The sequence below is a fragment of the Uloborus diversus genome, chromosome 3, assembly GCF_026930045.1.
Source record: "Uloborus diversus isolate 005 chromosome 3, Udiv.v.3.1, whole genome shotgun sequence".
NCBI classification, from domain to species: domain Eukaryota; kingdom Metazoa; phylum Arthropoda; class Arachnida; order Araneae; family Uloboridae; genus Uloborus; species Uloborus diversus.
In genome coordinates, this window is record NC_072733.1 from 168,211,004 (window position 1) to 168,234,458 (window position 23,455).

General features: G+C 31.5%; 1 protein-coding gene across 1 annotated transcript in view; it reads left to right on the plus strand.

Annotated features, from left to right (window-relative positions):
- Nucleotides 1-22,984, plus strand: part of LOC129219265 (AF4/FMR2 family member 4-like) — a 41,262-nt gene extending 18,278 nt beyond the window's left edge. Inside the window, exons 9-14 of the mRNA XM_054853592.1 lie at nucleotides 533-596; nucleotides 2,391-2,527; nucleotides 3,239-3,313; nucleotides 10,269-10,362; nucleotides 18,211-18,577; nucleotides 22,192-22,984. Of these exons, the coding sequence (XP_054709567.1) occupies nucleotides 533-596; nucleotides 2,391-2,527; nucleotides 3,239-3,313; nucleotides 10,269-10,362; nucleotides 18,211-18,577; nucleotides 22,192-22,304 (850 nt within the window). The 3' untranslated portion in view covers nucleotides 22,305-22,984. The remainder of the gene's footprint in view (nucleotides 1-532; nucleotides 597-2,390; nucleotides 2,528-3,238; nucleotides 3,314-10,268; nucleotides 10,363-18,210; nucleotides 18,578-22,191) is intronic.
- The last annotated feature ends 471 nt before the right edge of the window (nucleotides 22,985-23,455 follow it).

A 23,455-nucleotide genomic window follows, 5' to 3' on the forward strand; every position in this document is an offset into this window, starting at 1 on the left:
ATGCCCCTTAGTTGTATTTACAGTATTTTTTTTCAAACCGGTGATGGTCATATGACTCTTTTCATACCTGGCTGCCTGATTTGAAATGGAATTACTCCAATGATACATGAATTCTAAAGCTTTATGCGCAACACTAAGCCTTGCTTTTCTCTTTCTTTAATATTTTTTATTTATTTAAAAAGTTGTGAATTCAAAAAAAAAATCTCTTTCTCAGTGCTGCCCATAATTTTTCCAGTACAGGCATTTCCTAACCTGGCCCCCTCTGGCAATGGCCCTGCTCCCCATTGATTGTCAAATACCAGCTTGAAAATATTTTTTTAAATATGCTGTAATGACAATGCGTAATAAGTAATTTTAATCTATCACAAACCTATTATAGCTGACAAATGTACTTTAAAACTTTAACCAACAATAAAAGCACTTAATTTTCGTATATTTCATGGTTTTATTTTCAATTTAAAAAAAGCTATTTATTTAAAACAGTGCTAAGGTTTAATTCTTTTTTAATTTTTATTCTACCTTTATCTTCTAGACAATATTCATCTGAGTACTACTTAAATGAAGCTAAAAAGCTAAAGCACCAAGCAGATAAAGAGGTAAAGTTATTTCACTAAAATATTTTTTATCTTTATCACTTTTTGTGCTTTCAAAGCAGCTGAAAATATCTTTTGTAGTATTATTTGAAAATTATTGTGATTTTTCTTTGTTTTACTAGTCATGTTTTTAAAATTTTACAAGATGAGCTTTTACAGTATTACAAATAATTAAGCTTATTCCTTAGAATACATAAGTTTTTGCTGAAAAGTTTATTGTATTTTTAATATAACTGCGATACAGTATAAAACTTTGTCTGGCATACCAAAAAGCAGAAAACCCTTAAGAATGATGATTTTGGCAGTTTTGCAAGCTTAAAGTTTTTCAAAAAAAAAAAGACAGTTTAACATCTTTTCATAAGGATGAGATTATTCCTGCTTTTGCCGGAATTCCGGCTTTTTCTGTTGGCTTTTAAAACCCTGCCTCTTTCAGGTCTTATTTTTCTCAAAAATCGGAAAAGAATAATACGATTTTTTAAAAAATTTTGGACCCCGATTTCATATTCTTTCTGTTTTCCCCCCTTGAATCTTCATCCTCCGTGATATCTGCCAAAAACAGTGGCGCCGACTCGATGTGGCCTGAGGGGCCCTGAGCCCCCTCAAAAATATTTTTGCTTTAAAAAAACTTTAAAACTCACTATTTTTTATCTCAAATTTAGAAAATTTCCCACGGCAAGACTTCCTGGTATGTCCCCTCCCCCCCCCCCAATATTTTTTTAAAAGTTGGTGTCTCTGGGAGTGCTCTTCCATCTCTACCTTATATCAATGCCTAGCTACGGCACTGCACGGCTCCCCATAAAATGGTACGAAAAAATGTCCCTTACTAAGACAAGTGACATTATCTAGTTGAACCAGAAAATTTGTATACCAATTTTTAGATTGTTTTACTTCGAAAACGCCATGTCACATACTGCTTGTTTAAATTATAGACACTATAAAATATACCATTTTCAAGTTACAAAAATTTGACCTTATTTGGGGGGGGGGACCTCCATGGGATTAGATAACCCCCTAAACCCCCAGTGGTGTCTGCCCCCTCCCCAAACAATTTTTGCAAGTCGGCACTCCTGACCAAAAACGTATGTTTTGGAATCATGCCAACGATTCCAAACAACACGTGCTGCATCAAAAGATGCATGCCTCGTTTAAGATTTCAATCTTTTTACATCCTGCAAATATTTCAATACTTTTTAATGTTGGGTGGTTTTCTACTATATGCTACCTTATATCTTTTTATTTTATTCATCATTTCAATAATATTTTTATTACTTTAACTTATTTCAGAAAAAAATGCAAAAGTCAATCAAAAAATGTGGCACCAGCAGTCTCGAATTTTATTGAAACATGTCATGGTTACTTTTTTTGTGTATTTAAGAAACTGTAAAAATTAAATATGGTGAATCTGAAATGGTTTAGGCTTTACAGCCTGTTGAGTTTTGGGATTTCATCATTGAATGAGGCAGCTGCAAGTTGTTCTTTTGATTCCGAAATTGTATTAGGAAGCTTTTAAAAACAAATTTTGGGTTCCAATGCAAGGAAAAAGATAACCAATTGTTTATATGCATATGTGTTTATTTATTTTAAATTCTTACAATGAAAAGTATGTTCTACCACATAAGGAAATTTTAAATTATTCTTTCTGTTGTAAATTTTTACTTTACAAACAGACCTGAATTGAATTCTTGGATTCATTTTTTGTACAATACATTTTGTGAATTACTTCTTTCACAATGCTTCAAAGTTTTCCATGGCTTGCTTTAAGGCAGTTTTGTTTTCTTGTTCATTTTGCTTATGTAGATTGATAGGATGGTTCAAGCTATGAAATATCTTGAGGCTGTTCTATATTTTATTTTGACTGGAAATGCAATGGAACACAGTTACATTGATACTGACAGAGTACATACAATGTACAAAGAAACTTTGGCATTAATCAGGTATGTAACAAATATTATTTTTATGGATACCGCAAGTTTCAGTGTTATGTTTAATTTTTGTCATACTTTAGTTACATGTATAAAATTTAAGGATACTTTTTTAAGCAAAATATCAAAGAGATTGGCTTACTTAAGCCCAGGCTAAAATAGATTTTTGTGTGTTTTTGGGGTAATTTCAACTTCTAGCATTTAGACACGTATATTCCAATTTGTTTCAAGATATCCACAAAACTAGTCCTCTTAAGGTTTTTTTTTTTTTTTTTTTTTTTTTTTTTTTTTTTTTTTTTTTTTTGACACAGAGAAAATTTAAAATCCTACATGAAATGTGCTAGAAAATACTTCCTTAACTTTTAAGGGTATTGTTTCAACTTACTTTAAATGTGTTCTTAATTGCAAAGTTTATTAGACAGTTTCCAGTACATTGTCACTGGCCCGGAATTACAGGAAGAGCTCAAAATATGCAAGAAATCATCATCTAATTCTACTGCACGTTTACTCAAATTTCAAGATAAATAGTAACTGGTTTTTGTTGCTTTGATCATTTTCAAGTAACATGAAGTGCCTTCTTTGTTAAAGACAAGTTCTGCACTATCATATCCTTAATTTTACATGTACTCATGGATAAGGGTTTTTTTTTTTTTTAATTTTTGCATTTGTTTGACTAATTTATTTTTAAAATTTTGTTACTGTGATGTTTCATTCTACTTTTAGGTTTATATCTTCGAAGTTTCAAAAGTTGCATAATGCATCATGTCGAAATATTGACAACAAACTTACTGTTTTGAGGTAAGTTATCTTCCTTTGTATTTTATTTATAATGCTCATCTTGTTTGAAGTAGTGATGCAAATTAACTGAATCAATCCATACAGATTCATCAGATGACTGTGCTTGACCTTTTTTTTAAATATATTTTTAAAATTCATATCCTTAAAAGCTGTATATGAAATAAGTATAGAACCACTTTTATTTTTTCCCTAATCTTGACCTTTGATTTTTTAGAAGTCATCAAAAGTTGTTTTCGAAGTCATAAATAGATTTATAGACCTTTACATTTTCGCTGAAATCTATTTGAATTACATTTATGTCTGCTGTGATGAATTCCAGAAAAAGGAGACATGACACTTGAGTTTCCAAAGTGAATATTTGGTCACTTGCCATAGGGTGACAGCACCAGTAACAGACAAAGGTCCAGTAACAGACAGTCATAAGTTTGATTTAAATAATAATAATTGTAGGCGAGTAAAACTCATGTTGCTGTGGCCCATGATTACAGTTCAACCAGCTAATGTTATCAGAGTGAATTTTATGAGCCAGTTTACAAGGCAGTGGTGAATTACACAATTACAAGGCAGTGGTGAAAGGTTATGAAAAGCCACCATGAGGTCAGCTGATGTTTCATGTTCATTTGAATTGAACAAAATTTAGTTCTAAAAATAAGGAATTTTTGCACATTTTGAATAGAAAAACAGAATTTTGTCCAATACTCATCCTTTCCTTACCCTATCTGTTCCTGAGTATCATCAGATTCTTCGGTGTCTATTACTGGGCGGTCAGACCTTTTTCCGAAATTGAGCAAATAAAAATAGAATTAACTAATTCAGAGGATCCAGAAGCAGCCAAACGTTAGATGAGATATAGTTGCATGGGAGAAAAATAGTTTTAAAAGGCTAAATACATTAAAAGGTTCAGAAAATTGTGTTACCCAGTGAGCGATGTCTTAAGCATGTCTGTTACTGGTGCCGTTACTTTATAGGGTCATTCCATGTCAAGTGATCCAAAGTTTTTTCCCTCACCCTTTTGTATTTCTTTGAAATTTGGCTCATCGATTGTACCCGTCGAGGTAATCAAACGTCCAAATTTTTAGATTTTTGTCTCTATTATTTTTTTATTTATGACACTTTGATTTTTTGAAAAACCCTCTTTTTTTCCATGGATACTTGAACATAAAATGGATGATAACTCAGCGCCAAATATAGATAGAAAGATTTGGTAAAAAGCAATAAAAAGTACATTAGTTTCTGTAGGGATATTTATGGGATATGCAATGTGACTAATTTCAGAAAAAATTTAATTTTTAAAAAATGAAATTTAAGTTTTAAATTTAAATTTCTCAGAAAAGGTATAATGAATTTAAAAAAAAAAATCTCAATAATTTGTGCGTATTTTATGTTTATATGTGCAAAGTTTCAAGTTGGGATCTCAATGGGATCATATTTTTATGAATTTTTAAATAAAATTTGATTTATGAAATAATGACATTTTTCAGATTCTAACTAGTTAAAATAGGTGGTTCTCTTACTGGGGATGGTCTAGTAAGTAGTAATTGATCATAACAATGCTTGAAATGAACTGACATGAATATGTAGATTGGTACCCCCCCCCCCCCCCTCCGCCACACAACCACTTTTTTTTTTTCAAAACTGTATTCAAAAAAAAAGCTGACACGTAAGAGTTATAATCATAATAAAAACTGGGACGCATGCTGCTAAACATCAGTAGTGACTAAGGCTCATAAATAGGGGGGGGGGGGGGGTCAGAAAAACTTTAACAGACAAATATAACCACTCATTTGCAGCTTTTGTTTTTCTTTCGGAAAGTGGGAATGGTAGGGGGAGGGGGAGGGGGGTCAATCTAGAATGAAGCTTAACAACATGGAAGGTTATGCTCAAACTAGCAAAATTTGTTTGATCTATAACTGCTTTTAATATATGTATAAATAGATCTCGCTGCATTGCTCTCCTTTACAACTGAAATTAAAAAGAAAACTAGCAATAAAGAAAAGAAAAAAACAGCTGCACTCCAAATGTTGTAGAAAGACAGTTTTATGCGGCCAGACATATAATCTGATTTTTAGATTTATTTTTAGTTTAGTGTGAAAAGAATGGAACAACACTGAAACAACATGGGGGGAAACACTCCTATTTTGCTATGATCTTAGGGCAAACTATTTCTTTCCTCCCTCCAGAATTGAAAGTTGGTGCAGGGATAGAGGATGAAATGAAACATAACTTTCCTTATCAGATAGTGAATTAATCAAGTACACTTTGTGAAGTTCGGATTGAAAAAGAAACACTTGGTCTGCAAAAAAAAGCATCAGGTGAGACGTGATACTACTATAGTGTTAATCATATGTGTGGGTGGGGGGGGTAATGTACTTCGTCTTGCTTTAAAGAAGAACATTTACCCCCCCCCCCCACCCACTTTGCTACAGCTTTTACCCACTAATGTACAGCTTTTAATTTGTTTTCTATTCATTTTGTTTTATTTTATTCATTTATTTATTTTTTACATTTTGAAAATAGTTTTGAAAAAATAATAACAAAAGTGATGGTGCGGGGGGGGGGGGGGGATTTTTCTAGCTTTAAAGAACAACATTTACCAACTCTTAATAAGTTTACAATTCTTTTTTTTAAATTTAGTTATTTATTTTTTTATTTATTTTTTATTTTTTTTTATTTTGAAAAGTTTTGAAAAAAAAAAATTAAAAGTAGTGGTAGGGGAGGGGGCTTACCAATCTACAAATTCATGTCAGCTCATTTCAAGCATAGTCATGATCAATTACTACTTACTAGACCATCCCCAGTAAGAGAACCCCATATTTAACTAGTTAGAATATGAAAAATGTCATTAATTCATAAATCAAATTTTATTTAAAAATTCATAAAAATATGATCCCATTGAGATCCCAACTTGAAACATTGCGCAAATGAACATAAAATACACACAATTTTTTTAGAATTTTTTTAAAAAAAAATTATTATACCTTTGCTAAGAAATTTAAATTTAAATTTAAAATTTAAATTTCATGTTTTAAAAATTAAAAATTTTCTGAAATTAGTCATGTTGCATATCCCATTAAACAGAAACTAATGTACTTTTTATTGCTTTTTACCAAATCTTTCTATCTATATTTGGTGCTGAGTTATCGTCCATTTAATGATCAAGCATCCATGAAAAAAGAGGGTTTTTCAAAAAATCAAAGTGTCATAAATAAAAAAATAATAGAGATAAAAATCTTTGGACTTTTGATTACCTCGAGGGGTACAATCGATGAGCCAAATTTCAAAGAAATACAAAAGGGTGAGGGAAAAAATTTCCCAAATTTTGGATCATTTGACATGGGGAACCCTATATCATTTTCTTTAAAAATATATGAATTTCTGAAATCCTAACAAATTTTTCCCAAATAACTCAATGACTTTCAGAAAGAGAAGGGCAAAACTAATTTTCCTTTTTGTGTTTTTACAGAGCAGGAAATCCGTTTTTTGTTATGCAGTGTTATTTCAATAAACGTGTTTAGCTGAATATAATAAGTATGTTAACTTTTACCCTTTAAATGTCTAATTAAACTTTCTGTTAAGTAATTCAAAAGAAATATTTTTCAACCATGAAATCAGTTTTTTATTAAGGTGATACTCTGAATGACCTTCCGTTGCCAAAATATTACATCTCAATTACCTCACCAAGAATGTAATGGCTTTAGAAATTGATATTTTTTTATGCAAAGCTGAATTATGTCCTTTTTTAATGAGAAACAGTAATTATTTTAAGAGATATGTATATGGTTTTTAATGGTAACGGAAGGACATTTTCTGTAATCTGATATTGGTTTATATTTTAGAATCCTATAGAAGATAATAAACTAGTTTTAATTTAGTAGCCAAATTCAAATTATGAATAGTAATATTCATACAAAAATTATGTGTGCTTTCATTTGAAAAGTCTTTTGTTCTAATTTTTTTTTTTAAATGTTTCATGATTTTATTTCTATCATTGTCTGGGATGAAAATAGTGAAAACTATGTTTAAAAACATTATGATACGGCCTATCTAAACTTCCTCAAACAAAGTTTAATATGCTTAAAAGGGAGCAATGGGACACAGAAAACCAAAAAGTCATTTAAAAGGGTACAAAGGTTCCATAAAAGTATGCCCTGATCTTCTTAAAGAAACAATTTCTAAATTTAATGCATATTTACATCAAAAGACAAAAACACAGACTCTTTGAAGACAGAAAAGGAAACAAATCTGTGGGGTTGTATACTAGTAAATTTTACAGAAAACTTGCAAAGCAATTTAAATGAAGAATGAAATCCAAGCTGCTTTTTGACATCACTGACAGGTCACAATTTTTGGGCTTATGTTTGGGATTCAAATGAGAAAAGAATTGGATGTGCATGTATAAGTGACAAAATGGATCATGGAAAGGTGGCAGTTTTAGCATTTATTGATGCTTTGATCTGTGACTTGTTGGTTTCTGTTCCCCAATTGGAAGGCACATCTTTCTTTAGTGGTGGAGTTGCAAGCCAGTTCAAGCAGAAATATTTGTTTGCAAACTTGAAATTCATGTCTGACCAAAAACAACATAAAGACTTCTTAAAGCTTTTTTGCCAGAAGTCAGATGAAGGGGGCTGTTGACAGCATCAGTGGAATGTTTTAAACATATTGTGTAGAGTAATATCTTGGAGATACACACAATACAAACTATTTAAATTCTGTAACACATTATGTTATTGAACATAGGTGAGTACTTTTTTCCTACAAAGCAAAGGAGTTTCATTTCAAAGAAAAAACTAAATGTTATGAATGATGTTAAAGATGGCGATACAGCTGAATCAAGTGCACTAAATGATGAGACTATGCCAAAGGATGCATTACCAGTTCAGCAATTTTTTAAAATTGAATGGAAAGGAAAGAAGTTAACTAAGAACTATGTTGAAGAGGTACTTCATAAAGATGATGAAGGAATAGAAATTTCTTGGTTGGAGAAAGCAAGATAATATGGGAGTTATTTTTACGTTCCATGTGAAAGAAAATGAATGTTTTGTTGACTCGAATCAAATTATTGAGAAAATAAAGAATTTGGAAATTATAACAAATGACTCAGGCACTAGAGTTCAATATAAATTTTAATTTCAGAATGTTTTAGTAGCTGAATAAATGATTGTAAATTGAAATCTATCAAGTTTTATTGCTTTGAACTTATTATCCTTCTGTTACTGTCCTTCCATTACTATTAACAAGTGCATAATATCTATGTTTTAGGAATCAAATCATAATGATTAAACACTCTTGTAAATGCTTTAATTTTTTTTCAGAATTTTTCCTTTTATAGTTTACTTGAACTTTTGGGGAAAATATGATAGAGAAAAAATAATGTTGATAAAATGTCCTTCCCTTATCCTTTTTTAAATTTGAATTTAAAAAAATATTACTTAAACAAAAATTCCTAGCTTTCACTTTTTTAGCAACTTGCTATAGTGTGTATAAGAGTCGATACATCGATATTTGAAAAAAATACGTTTTTTTTTTTTTTTTTTGTTCACAGACATAAATACACTGACTTATCTGTATAAAGTGTCCTTTCATTACTGCTGGAATTCACCATATAAATATATATACACTGGTGTAAGAAATTAAGGGAATTTTCAGATTTCATCAATTATCTCCAGAACTACGGGACAGATTTTAATGAAATTAGGTATGTACATACATTGAAACAGTACAAAATAAATAACCATCCAAAATTTAAAATACACAGGCATGATCATAAATAACTCGTTACGGTCGGATGGTATGAAACAACGGTTGCAAAATTGCAGGGGAAATGGTCCCCTTTAACAGACATGTGACTCCATACTTGAAATGAAGCAGTTTATGGGATCCTGGGGTAATTGTTTCCACTCATTCAACAACGCTGTTCTTAGGTTATGGATGGTCCCTGGAGGTGTGTTGCGAGTTACTTTTGCCTTCTCGAGAGGGTCTCAGACTTGTTCTATAGGATTGGAGTTTAGAGATCTGCTTGGCCAATCCATCCAGTGAACATCCTCCCCTTCCAGAAATCCGTTGACCAGAAGAGCTCTATGTGGCTTTGCGTTAACATCCATTAAAATTAACTCAGGGCTAATAGTGCCCCTCAAGAGGTGAGTATAGGGTGCCTCTCTCAAAGACATGGAGCGATGTGCAGCCATCCAACATGATACTTGCCCAAACCGTCAAACCACCACCACCACCATAATGGTTGATTTCGCAGATATTGGAAGGCAGGTAGCGGGTTCCTGATTCTATCCGTATGAATGAAGGACAATAATAGTCGAATAAGCTGTATATATGTGTGTATGTATATAAAGGGTGTCCCAAAATTAACGCAAGATTTGAATTTGCCACAATTTTTGCTGTGAATTGTTGGCAGCCACGGAAAAAGAACAATTTGACAGCTGGGAGTTTAGGGTTAGTAAAAATGGAGTGTTATGCTATTATACAGCCAGCGAAACAATTCAATCACTGCACGAGGAATTTCCTGTTTGTGTACTCTCTCGTTTCGGTGATATGAATTGTACCCTAGATCGTGTGATTTTACATCATTAGACTTCTCCCTATGGAGTTATTTGAAGTCAAACGTCTATGTCAGCAATCCCACAACCACCTGCGCATTACCTAATTGCGATATCGAGCGCCAATAACAGTAAACTGCTTGACCCGCCCAAACTTTCATTATTTTTCAAATAATTGTTTGATAATGAAAACGCATTATAGAATCAAAAACGCTCCATTTGTAATAACCCTAGACCCTCAGCTGCCAAATTTTTTTTTTTCAAGATTGCCCACAATTTATTGCAAAAATGGCGGCAAATTCAAATCTTGCGTTAATTTTGGGACACCCTTTATGTGTGTATTCATAAACATATAATTACAATCAGCTTCGTTCTTGTTGAATTTTAATGAAGCATTTTATATTTAGTCTTAGGTGTCAATCTCTCTTATATTTGAAACTGTACCAACTTAGACGTGATGAAGTTCGATTTCTTCATCGAAGCATCACGGCTTTTCTGAAGGTAAGCATCACTAATTAATTACTTGTTTAATAATTTCTTGCTGAAATTAAAAAATAAGTTTGAAAATTCTAAAACATTTCCCAAAAATTACTGATGTCAGGTAGACCGACCTGTGCATGAACACTTAAGGGGGTATTCTAGTACAGAGGCTTAATTTTAAGGTGATTTTACAGGCGTAATAGAAAAAAAAAACAGCTGCTAATTTCGCTATTCATTTTTATCTGTTTTTTATTAATACTTTAAAAGTATAAAAATGCATAATAGTTGAAAAAAAATTCAAAATTGTAGTTGGAGGAGGCTGGCAAAGGGGGGACTTTAAAATAAGGGGGTCTCCTGGTTGACGGGATTCCAATCCTACAGGATCTGAAACATAAATTCAAGGTTAATTCTTATTAAACAAGGATGTATAATTGTCTGGACGTAGCCGATTTGAAAATATTTTTTTCTTCACAAAATGGCGGTATTTTTTAAAAATTATAAAAATCAAAAATTTCAACAACCCCTACGTGCAGACAATTTTGATAGTAGTCTCTACCAAATTTCAAGTAAATCAGTGTATTAGAACTTGAGATATCTTGTCAACCGTATCGAAAAAACTTGTTTCGAGAAAAATGCTTTTAAAGTTTGCAGTCTCATTTCAGCAAAAGAGTTTATTTCAACAATATTAACTGTAACTCCAAAAATAATTTGAATTTCCATAAATCCTCTTAGAAACTTATTCTTAACCCTTCAAGCGGCCGTGACGTAAAATTCCTTCACCCAGCGATGTATCGAAGAGCGGCCGTGTCGAAAAATTTCGCCATGGATATTCTTCCATAGAATTTTACGCCGCAGCCGTTCTCGAAGCAGAATATTCAAGGCCAAATTTTTCGACACGGCCGCTCTTCAATACATCGCTGGGTGAAGGAATTTTACGTCACGGCCGCTTGAAGGGTTAAAGGTCTAAATTCTGAGAATATGAAGGGGGGGAGTTGATGTTTTTTAATTTCATAATTTTATTTTCAAAATATCATAATTTCCTTAAAAACTAGCATCTGTTACATAACAGTTAAGGCATTTTAGCTGAAACATGTATTTATTTTTAAAATTTGAGAGAACATTAATCATCACGTCTGTATCAAGTTTAATTAAAAAATGCTCCACCCAGTGAATGAACACCCTCAGACAGTGGCAATGCATTTTCTAGTCATTTTCTTTTTAAAAATGCATAGTATGCATAGCCTCTAAGAATTTTTTTTTTTAAATCTTATTAAAAAAAAAAAAAAAAACAAGCTGTTCATTTATTTGGGGGAGGGGAGGGTGGTTAATTCACTGGTCAGCCTACCCTTTGATTTGAAATTCACTTGAAATTTTACTAGTTCTGCTCAAATAGGAAATTTGTTTGGTAAACAGTATAGCTTTTGTAATTTTTGTACTAAATGCAGAAAATGGTAATGAAAACAAAAAACTTGCTATATCAGAAGCTCATGTATCTAATTAGACATATAAATTGCAGGGGCAGGAGTTGCCTCAATTTTCCTAAAATTTCTAATATTTGGAACTTAGTCCTAAATATCTTAAAGTGTTCATTATTTTACACCGCATTTTTGCAGTAAAAGAGAAAGTCAACTGAAATCAATTATAACTTTTTTTACTAGTCTTATTTACTTACTCTTTATATCTCGAAATTTCTATTAAAGCGTATGCAGCACTTGTATGCAGGGTTCAATTTAGAAGTTTTGGAACAGGAAACCTAACCCCTCTGTAGGGACCCCCTTGAATTGTACAATCAAGTAAAGTGCCCTAAGAAGCTCAAATCACATGCCCTCCCCTTGTAGGCAATATTGGCATTTGCATGGTTATAGGCTTGAGTATAGTGAAGATGTAAGCAAATGATATTCAAACCTGTATTTCACTCAGGCCACATACAGGCCGCCCCCCTATTTTCAAAACAAAACTTGTTGATTCAGAAGGGGGTGTTATGATCGAGATTTTTCTGAAAAATTAGCCAAAATAATTGTTTTTAATAGTATTGATTTTAGAGTTCAGAAAAGAAATAATAAGTAAATAAGAGTTAATATTAATGAAGAGAGAGAAATTAATTAATAAAAACCTGTCATAATTTTCTAGTAGTAATAAATTGTATGAGGGCACCATTTGTTTCTTTTTTTTAAGGGAAGGATTTTGCACTTCAAGTTGGCAAAACCCCTACAATTTATCGCTTGAAAATTCATTATGTACTGAATGTAATAAGGTTACAGTAAAAGAAGCAAAATCTTAATGTTCTTGTTTCAGAATAGAAGCAAAAATCGCAATCACGGCCGCAAATTCGTTACAAAGATCGTAATTTTGAAAACTGAGCTTTACAAAGTTCGCAAACACAGACAAATCTCTTACTCGATTTAGTAAAATTTACATTTCTGATGATCTTAAACTCATTCAATTACATTATTTCTCCTTTAAAAAAGGTTATTTTTAAGTTTCGGGCTACTTTTTAAACAACACGTTTCCGAAATGGCGTCACGTTTTCAAAATGGCACCATGTTGAAGATCGTTCAGTTTCACAAATCAGAACAGAAATGCTCCTTCCAAAATGAATAAAAAGCAGTACAATCGTATAAATTTCTTTTGTAATACATATGAACAAAAAAAAAAAAGGGCGCCCTTGCATCAAAAGAAGTTTAGACATTTTGGAAGGAATAAACCGTGGAGACCATTTTTTTTCTTTGTTTAAATCATTGTGTTTTCTTTCTTTCTTTTTTTTAGAAAAGCAAAACTCCACATGGAGGGGGAAACTAAACCTTTGTAAATGCTTTCCAAGTATGAAGATGATCAGAAAATTTTCAGGTCAAGGGGGGGGGGGTATATTTAGATTTTAAAGTGATTTCACTTTCCACAAAAAAGAGGAGGGGACTATAATTGATTGGGGGGTTACTTTCGGGATTTTACGGTATATTTGGTCTATAATGTTTTGGGGCCCCCAAAGCCGGGCTTCACGAGACTATAGGTAAATCAGGCTCTGCTTTTATGTGGTAAAATTCATTTGTCTGAAGAATTGCAAGTGGAACAATGTAATTTCAGTGAATATATCCCCACAATCAGAGCGTATGAAATAGCGAACGGTAGATTAGAAAATTCAAATTTTGAGTTTATAACCAGTACTCAATTAACTCTTGAACTACCTTGCCCTAATTAGTAGTAGTCACTTTATACAGGTCTTATTGAAGAAAACAGTAGGGGAATCCTAAGGCATTACACTAAATAATATGGTGTGAAGAAAAGTATGATGTACAAGACCTGTTACTACATTGTATGCATACTTTAAAATGGAAAAAAGAAGCTAAAAAATTTGTATTGTTTCTGCTATCAACTTTTGTAAAGCAAAATTTCAATTTTGTACCATAAATTCCAAAAAGAAGTTCGTTCCGTAATAAACTGTTTGTACATTACGTATAGTTTACCTTTTCCCCTCTTTTTACCCGACTGCGCGTGCGCGACGCAAAGGAGGGTAATGTGTTTATCAGTCTATGTATGTATGTCCGTTTCTATGTGGCGTTCTAGGGGCTAAACGCCTCGTCAATTTTGGTAATTCTTGCATCAATCGATTTGTCTTAACCTTGGGAGTGTCACTAAACACATGACAGTAATCAAAATTCACCATATCAACAACCAGTTGACAAAATATGGCAGTTCGGGATTGGCGCACATTTGGTGTTGCACACTGTGTCACACGCTACCTGCGTGTGACAAATGCAGGTAGTTTTCGCTGCCTGAATTTTTTTGTTTACTAAGTCTACTAATTGGGATCTTAGTGGCCAAGTGGTCTAAGCGATTGCTTCTCCCACTTGAGGCGGTGGGTCAAGACACCCTCGCTCTGGATGTACTTTCCCCTCTTTCTGATGTGAATTCTTTCATGTGTTCTTTATTTGTATTCTGTACTGTAATAAAAAGTATATTATGCATAACGAAGGCAAGACACTCAGATTGTAGTCCTCATCAAAATAAACCCGTGCAATAAGCACCCAAAGAAAGAAAGTCTACTAATTCAATTTTCATCAGTAACATGTTGCATTTGTTTTTGCCTTGATTCAAGGGACTGAGTTTCGCGATGTGTACTTTCTCGATAGGCTTTTTTAGCTTTGCGAGAAAGATTTGACTGACAGAGGGGTGGGGAGACGTTTCCGATTTTGCGTCATCATGAGTTATACAGGCTGTTTATATAGCTGCGCTGTAGTTGACTTAAGTTTGCATTTTTGCCGAAGGCCAAGCACATGTTGCTTTAAGCGGAGTTAGGTCCCTAGAGGAACTAATTATCAGTAGTTTAGACCACCGCAAGTTATTTAATAGACCTCACGATACAAACAAACTCTCGCAATGAAATGACAAGATTACAAAATGTACCATCTTATAATCATAATAACTAAGTCAATGAAAATTAACTAAAAAGTGTCAAATAAAAAATTATTAAATAAAAACAAAAAACCTGACGGCGTGAAAACTAAAAAGAAAAATGTATAAGCCCAGTAGTTTAGAATTTTATTAAGTACTACTGAATAACTACACCATTGAAATAGTTTTATAACCGTACACAGATAAGACAAATCATAAATTCAAAAGCAGAATATCAACAGTCGGGACCCATTCAAATTTTACGGGTTTCTTTGAATCAGAAAGGAATGGGCCTCGACTGCTGATCCTTCTATTCTCCTTTTGAATTTATGATTTGTCTTATCTGTGTGCGGTCATAAAACTATTTCAAAGGTGTAGTTATTCAGTAGTACTTAATAACATTTTAAACTACGGGGCTTATACATTTTTCTTTTTAGTTTTTTGGTTTTTTACGCAGTCGGGTTTTTTGTTTTTATTTAATAATTTTTTATTATAAGATTGAAAGAATTGTGTCACATTTAAGGATAAAAGTCTTGCTTTGTAAACTATGAATTCTTGAGTATAAAAAATAAGACTGACAACCACTAGCTTTGAACTCGAACTGCTGTGCTTTCCCTTCAAATATTCTTATATTTTTAGAGTTCAAAATTCACTTAACCCTTTCTGGTGCAAATTAAAATTTCTGAAATGTAGGGAAAAAACATGAGTGGGTATAATTGATCATCTAGACCAGGGTTTCTCAATGAAGCCATATGGCCCCCTTTAGCTCCTAGGAAAGAATATGACAGTAGGGAAGCCACGAGTCTTGTGAAGAGGGCCATGTTTGAATAATGTCAAACTAATAGAATTTTTCATATGAGTATAAAACATTTCACTAATTTTGACTATTTCACACGTATTTCAGTGGCAAGAAATTGCATTTCTCTAACCTAATGTTAGCTTAACCACAGAACTTGCATTAGTGTTTTCTGTTTTTTTTCTAAATCAGGTTGGAAAGAAAAAACCATTTTGAGATAGCTGTCCCAGATATATGAATATCAGAATACACATTATGCACAAAGTTAGTCCTTAAAGGGTTAATTTTCAATTTCCATGTTTCTCATGGGGAAAGTTGAGCAAAATAAGTGTTTAAATCAGCTGTGTTTGTTCAAGAAAAAAATGCAGTTACAGTTTGCATTCTTTTGTGTTTCTGCATCCTTTACTATGTTACTATATTGCTTTTTTTTTTTTTTTTTTTTTGCAATATTTCTCCAAATTATTTATTTGAAATTTTATTTATCCAAATTTAAAAGGTTTACAATTCAATTGTAAACCTTTTGTCTTAAGCCAAAAACTGAAAACAAGGCTTAAAATCCCACAAAAATATTGCTAAAAATAAAAATCAGTTAGAAATAAAATTAACTAGTTCAATAAATGTTTAGAAACAAAAATTTTGAAAGTTGGCTTGATAGAAGTGGGAAATTTTTGTCTGTTTTTGTCACCCCTTCAAGTGTTTTGAAAACTTAGCTGAATACAAGGACATTTCCCCGAGTTTGATTTTTTTTAAAATAATTTTTCATCCAGTTTTGAACTTTAAACCAAAGTTGACACGAATTTCTGTTAGTAGTTAGTTGTTGAATCTTGTATAATTCACATCTAAAAATTTAATAGTTGCATTGGCTTTTTGAAAATGAACTTTAAAGGTAGCAGTCGTACAAAACTTTTGTTTAATTCTTTTAAGGCTACTTTTTAACAGATTAATAGTGTTTAAAACTATCACTTGCATTAAAAATTGGAAACTTTTTATGCATAAACTATCAACAGCAGTAATACAATGTTGAACTGAAAACATTGCAGAGATTCTGATATTTCAGTTGCACACATAATAAATGCACATTGTGCATTTAGCGTTGATGAAGGTTCCTGCTTGATTGGACAGTTTTATTCAACAAATTAATTCTGGAAATTTATTTCCATTTCCATACAAAACAAACAGGAGCAAACTTTTCTAGTCTTGCTGTTGTAAATAAATATAAAACTAAAAATGTTTAATTTTTAGTATTAATACTTTCTTTTAAATGGCTATAATTGAAAAAAGAAACATTTTGTTTCTTATGAAATGAGCGATTTCAATTTCTATATAGTCTACTGAAAATCCAGAGCCTTTATATATATTTTTAAATGCTCAATTTTATATAATGAGAAGAATAATTGTATTACAGATCTACATTTTAATTCTTCTGCATTAGCATGGGTATATATTGGGAATATGTACCTGATTTGAAGTGATTGTTATTTAAACATTAGCATTATTTTGAAATTGCTGAAATAAAACTTATAGTTGTGAATGAATTTTGCTTCAGTTTTATGGCAGCTAATGCTTTTGTTTTTAATTAAAGAAATTGTGAACAAGATAATTGTTTTAACCAATGAAAAGATGTACTGGAACTAAGGTAGAATCGGAAATGAATGAGAAAGAGTGCAGATGTTACAAAACCGCTGTTAGTGTATAGAAAAGCAGTTTCTGATTTGATATTTATAAGATTAACTCCAAAATGCATATTTTTTCATACATAAAAAAAAAGCTATCAAATTTTTTTTTTTTTTTTTTTTTGAATGAACAACACACATACAAATATCAAGCTAGTGTGTGTATGTGTCTGCGTATTATACAAGGGGGACCACAGAAGATTTTTGCGCTCTAAATTGGGCTTCAAGCCAAAAGAGGTTGGGAAACCGTGATCTAGACATCGATACTACAAAAAAACTTTTTTTTTCTTATTTTTTTTTCAGTGGGTGGTGTCCCTATTTGTTGATACAGCCCAGCTAGGGCAGGAAAAAATAGATGGATTCAAAACGAATTTAAATCTTTTGCAGAAATGTAATTGAATGCCTCAGTGAAAATGATGAAAAATGTTTGACTGTTTCAGGGTAAATTTTAAATTTTACAAAAATTCCCATTTTTGAGTTCGAAAATTGGGGAGATATGAACACAAAATTGAGAACATTTTTTATGACTGGTCCAACAGAAAGAGAAAAATTGTATTTCCACTGTACATGTCTTACAATATTACTTTCTTTTCCCTATCTTCAAATGATTTTGCTCACCAATAAATGCATATAGTCTTATATTTCTGCAAATGCCCTCTTTTATAATTGAAGTATTACTTTTCATACTTTGTTACATGAAAGTTTATTAAAGCTTAAATAACTGACCACCAAATCGTTAAATAAGTGGCCTTATTTATTATTGTGCATAATATTTGATTAAGTCAAAAGATATTTGATGGTTTGCTAGGTTTTAAAAGCATAAACTTGCATTGCCACTGGAATTGTTCAATGTGAGTCTTATTTTCAAATTAGACATTCAGAACTTAACAATAAAAAAATCATTTTATGTTTCAAAAACAAAAGTAAGGAAAACTAATATGTAACAGACTTTTGAATGTGAGTGTGTTTTGTGTTATATGTATGATGTTTGACCCTTTTTTTTTCTTGCAGTCAGAAAACGTTGCATTTCCTGTTCAAAGTTCTCCTTTTCATATTCAAAATTTCAAGCAAAGCATAAAACATTCTCAAATTTTGCCACCCGAACAAGCATCACCCTGTTCCTTGACACCATCTCCTGCTGGAAGTGTTGCATCTGTTAGCTCACAAAGTAGTGGTTACAGTAGCAGTGAACTGGGATGGAGCTCAACTTGTAATCCTGGAAATTTGAATTCAAAGACTGTATTTGATGATATAGTCTCAGTCTCAAATAGCAAATACAAAATGTTGCAACAACAAAGCTCATACCTAGCAAATTTACATTTGTGTCATGATCTTTGGGAGCATGCTGATTATCTTAGTTCTAAAGAGCATTCAAGAGGTAAACATTTGTTTTTACATTATTTTTCACATTATATTTTGCTTCTTTCTTTCAAAAAAAAAAAAATTATTGAGACATTAAAAATTTGTTTTTGTTTTATAAGTTTAAAATTAATTAAAGCAATTATAATATACTTTTCTCAGTAGAGCTAACTTTATGCTATCTACTTTAAAATTTTGATTTTTTACATGTAAATTCATAAAGACAAGTCTGAGATTTATTTATGCTTACTAAAAGATTGTGTGAACAATGCTTTAGCAATCATTATAAAACTCTCAACAATGATTAGAAACTCTACTGCACAGTTGGACAAATATATTGAAAAGTATATTTGTATTCATTTTTATAAATGCTATGAATAAAACTTTAAAAATTGAAGAAAATATTAAGGAATTCTCTGTAGATGTTGGCAGCTGAATTAATAATATTGTTCTATAAAAAGTTTGGTGCAATCGCATCATAGATGATCATTTAAATTTTGCATTATTGATCAGTGAAAGCCAGATACTTTTTTCTTTCCGTTTCTGTGGGAACCCTGGTTATGAGTTGTTAAAGAGAAATAAAGCAAGAAAATATTCTAGAAAAGCAGATTAAAAGTTTGGAATTCAATCATGCTCTAAAACTTGAAAAGCAATAAATTTATTGTTAAATTTATGGTTTTATAATGAAGGAATTAACGAGAACAAAACACCAGGGTGCACCTTAAAAAAAAGAAATTTATTCAAACATTTATTTAAAAAAATTTTTGGAAACCTGTCTTATTGATTTCATTAAGCTAATTGACATTCCCCCCCCCCCCTCCCCCAAAGTTTCCTTTTTTTAATTTTTGGGATATTTATAACAGTTTTGATAACTAAAATTTTGAAAAATTGTAATAAGATTATTCATATGGCTTCTACTAGAAAAGCCAGATACGAATGCTGAGTGTTTGCTGAAAGCAAAAATAAATGTAGTATACCAGGCATACCAGACACATAGGAGTGAAATTTCTTTATTTTTACTCTTAAGTATGATAGAATCAACTCGTATGTTTACATTCCTAGGTAGAAGATTTGTGTACGACTGATCATTCGTGCTGGTTGTAGCATGTAGTTCATAATCAAGTACTGGAATGTTATATAATGAGACATTTTTCAACCTGCTGAACTCCTTTTGATTGATTCTGAGCTTCTTTTTCATGAGCATAAGCATCATGTCTTTCTATAATTCTTTCTACTAAAATAGAAGGGAAATGTTTGACTTTCAAAGACACTTCATGTAATTTACCCGCATTGGCAGATTTGCCAACCTTACAAAGCGGGAATGTTGGAGAAACAAAATGAGATCGCAGAGAAATTTTTCATGCCTTGCAACCAGACAATAGTACAAAATTGATAATATTTATATTTTCAGACATAAATAAGAGAAAAATTAATCTTCAAGGTTGACATTTGTGCTTTAAAGTTTAACTTTTTAAACACAATTTTTAAAATCCTTAAAAAGCTGGAGTAATGACTCTGGAGGCAGGAGGCCAGAAATTAAACTCTAAAGCTGGGACTTCCTGCCTAAACAAAGAGAGTTGACATATCTGCATTAGGTTCTCATAATCAATGTAGCAACTTACACATGTTGATAACTTTGTTTTGTTTATCACCTAACAACTTCTCTTACCTCCTGATTCCTGTCCCCTAATTTGGGGATATCATGCAAGCATTCTCTCTTACATCTGGCAGCCAATCAACATGCTTAAAGTCAAAGGAGGAGTGAATGCTATCAATGTCAAAAGCTGTTACCTTTTCAAAAATACTTGAGGCAGCACTTAATAAGAACAAAAAAAAACATCCAATGCTTTATCATATGTACGCTGAAATCCATTGAAATCTTGTTGCAACAAACATCAAGAAACCATAACTTCTGTTTGTTGTAACAGGAATTCTGTTGTAATGGAAATTAAATTGAGACTGAAAATTTATTTCCTTGAAAGGAATATTTCGTTGTATTGGTATTTGTTGTAATGGAGTATCACTGCCATAAATTTTCATACGTATTTCAATATTTCATTATACATTTGATAAATACAGTCGGATCCCGACTTACTCAAGGGATGCGTTCCAAGACTCCTCGCGCTAGTCAAAATTTCGCGTTATGGAACAACGTATGTTTATAAATGTTTTATAAACATACCCAATTATTTTGGACATGTATGAACACTCCTCAAATTGTTTCAAACTATTTGTTAACTGTATATTACCGTATCTTTTATAAATAAATGACTTCTTACTGTATTTTAGAAAAAGCATTACTATTAAACATACATTACTGTTATGAAGCACAAAATCGATGATCAATGAGATGCATGAATTAAAACAGTGCGGTACTTACATTTAGTACATGACTGCATTATAATAGCACTGAACAGTAGATATTGTTAACTTAATTATAATTTTCAAAATGATGAAGATGATTGTTTATGCAGTGTGGAACACCCCTCTTTCTGTCCTCTTTAAGCCACAATGAAAGAGCAGTGTCCATTTTCATGATGTTTTTATTTTGCTCAGACACTACTTTGCAAGCTTCAGTATAAAACTAAGTTCTGAACTTTTACGGATTTCCTCTTTTTGACTTTAAATTGCACATATCGAAGATTCACTTATATCCAATTGTTGTGCTACCTTCAAAGCACTTTTTAATTGTTCAAGCATATCGAGAATCTCTACCTTTTCTTTAATGGACAGAAGCTTTCTCTCTTTTGTTTTCATTCCACTTTCGCCAACTTTAGATGAAAATGCGCGTTTGGAAACCTTGCTATTTCATCAACGTTCATGTGTAGAATGAAAAAAAAAGCAAAACGTTAAGAATCGGAGCAGTTCGTTGTATAAACTAAAGTAAAGCTTTGTTTCACTAATACAGTGTGTGTGAACTTCTGCTTACAGTGATACTAAAGGGATGAAAGTCCATTCACAAAACCAATATTTTCTGTCAACGAAGCCCATTCTAAGGCTCCACTGCTCCTTTCCAAAAAAAATTCATGTTGCAGGCGAGCAATTTGTGTCAGAATAAAAAATTCATTACTAATGAAAAACTCATGTAATAGCCATTTTGCGTAAGTCAGATTGCTTTGTAGCGGGATTCGATTATAATTTTATTGATTTCTCTTGTTTAAATATCATTTTCATGAGATAATGAAGCTGTAAATTACAGTGCGAAAAATAATTTTTATTCCAATTCTTGTACAATATTTTAGCTTCTACATTTATAAGACATGAGAAATGAATTAGTTTTATACTCCTGGTACGTCTCAAATGTATTCCATGAGAAAAAAAAAAGAAAAGAAAATTGGAATGAGTAAATAAAGCAAAACCAGACTGTAAAAATATTTATGCCTAATATTATGCATTCTTTACAATTTTTTAACTACTTACTGCTAGGTTTTCCACCTCCAGCTCAGTCACTTCCTATTCTGGGCTGTTGAGTGCTAATAAGCACGAAACTGCTGTCCTCGGATGGAATGACTGAGCTGGCGGTGTATTTTATATAATTCTGCCTTAGCTCTGGCTATAGGGCGGTCTTATTGAAAATAATAACTGCTTATTTATGTAACAAAATTGCAATAAAATTTCTGTATTTTGTTTCAGAATTTTTCTTGGAGTTAGACGAAGAATGCGGCTGCTTAAGCTTGCACAGTCCTTTTTCTGCATTAGTTCATTATGTGCGGAAAGGTCTGTACAAACTGAAGGATGGCACATAGTTTTTTTTTTAAGTTTGTTTTCATTTAGCATTTCAGAGCTTGCATACTAGAAAATAGGACTACTTTTAATTTGATAATAAATGAAAAACATAGGTTTCTTTGTACAGACTATTTTTGTACATAGTTAACTGCACAATTCTTTATATGGCTTGTTGATAACTTTTGCATTCATAATACATTCATTGTTTTAAAGTCATCTTTATTTATTGTTCATTATATCATGAATCCTTAAATTATACCTAGTTAGTACTTATACATATGTATATAGATATACATATTCTTAATGTGCATAGTAGACTTGCTGCTGTTTTTATAAATGTGAGAAATGTTCTTGTTGTTAGTGTTAAAAATATTTTAGCTTTATTAATTAGTAATATTGTATTGACTTGTTTTATTTTTAATGTACAGTTTTGATTTGTAAATACATTAGTTATATAGTTTTTAACTCTTGTAGTATTTTAAATGTTGTACTGAAAATACTTTTATCTATCTTATAATTAGCAATTTTATTTAGTACTGAAATTCACAGCTGTGTTGCAGCAATTATAATAAAAATTACATAAGTAATTTTTTAAAGGAATAGTTAATTCTTTTACAAAAGCCTGTTCACTACATTCATTAATAAGGCATATAAAAGCATTCTTCTCTTAAATATAAAGAAATAATGCATTAGTGCAGTTAAAAATAAAAGAAAAAAAAACATTCAAGTTTATCCAATTAAATAAAAAACTTTTTTTCAGGTCACTGTTAATTGTTAAATCAGAAAGCTTCTTGACAAAGTATCTACTAATCTTTGGGTCTTTTAAGATACAGTAAAAGACCATCATAACGCACACCTTGGGCCCAGCAATTTTGCATTATAAATATTAAAATTTTGGTGTAATATTAGATCATTTCACAAGTTTATTAAGTACTATTCAGAATATATCAGTATGTTTGCACTTTAGAATAAGTTTTTGCTATAATGAGTATTAAAACTCAAAATATGCAATTAGGTATATATATATATATATACATATATATATATATATATACATATATATATATATATATATATATATATATATATATATATATATATATATATATATATATTTACATATTTACACTGCTCGACATTGAAAATGCAACACCAAGAAGGAGTGGTCAGA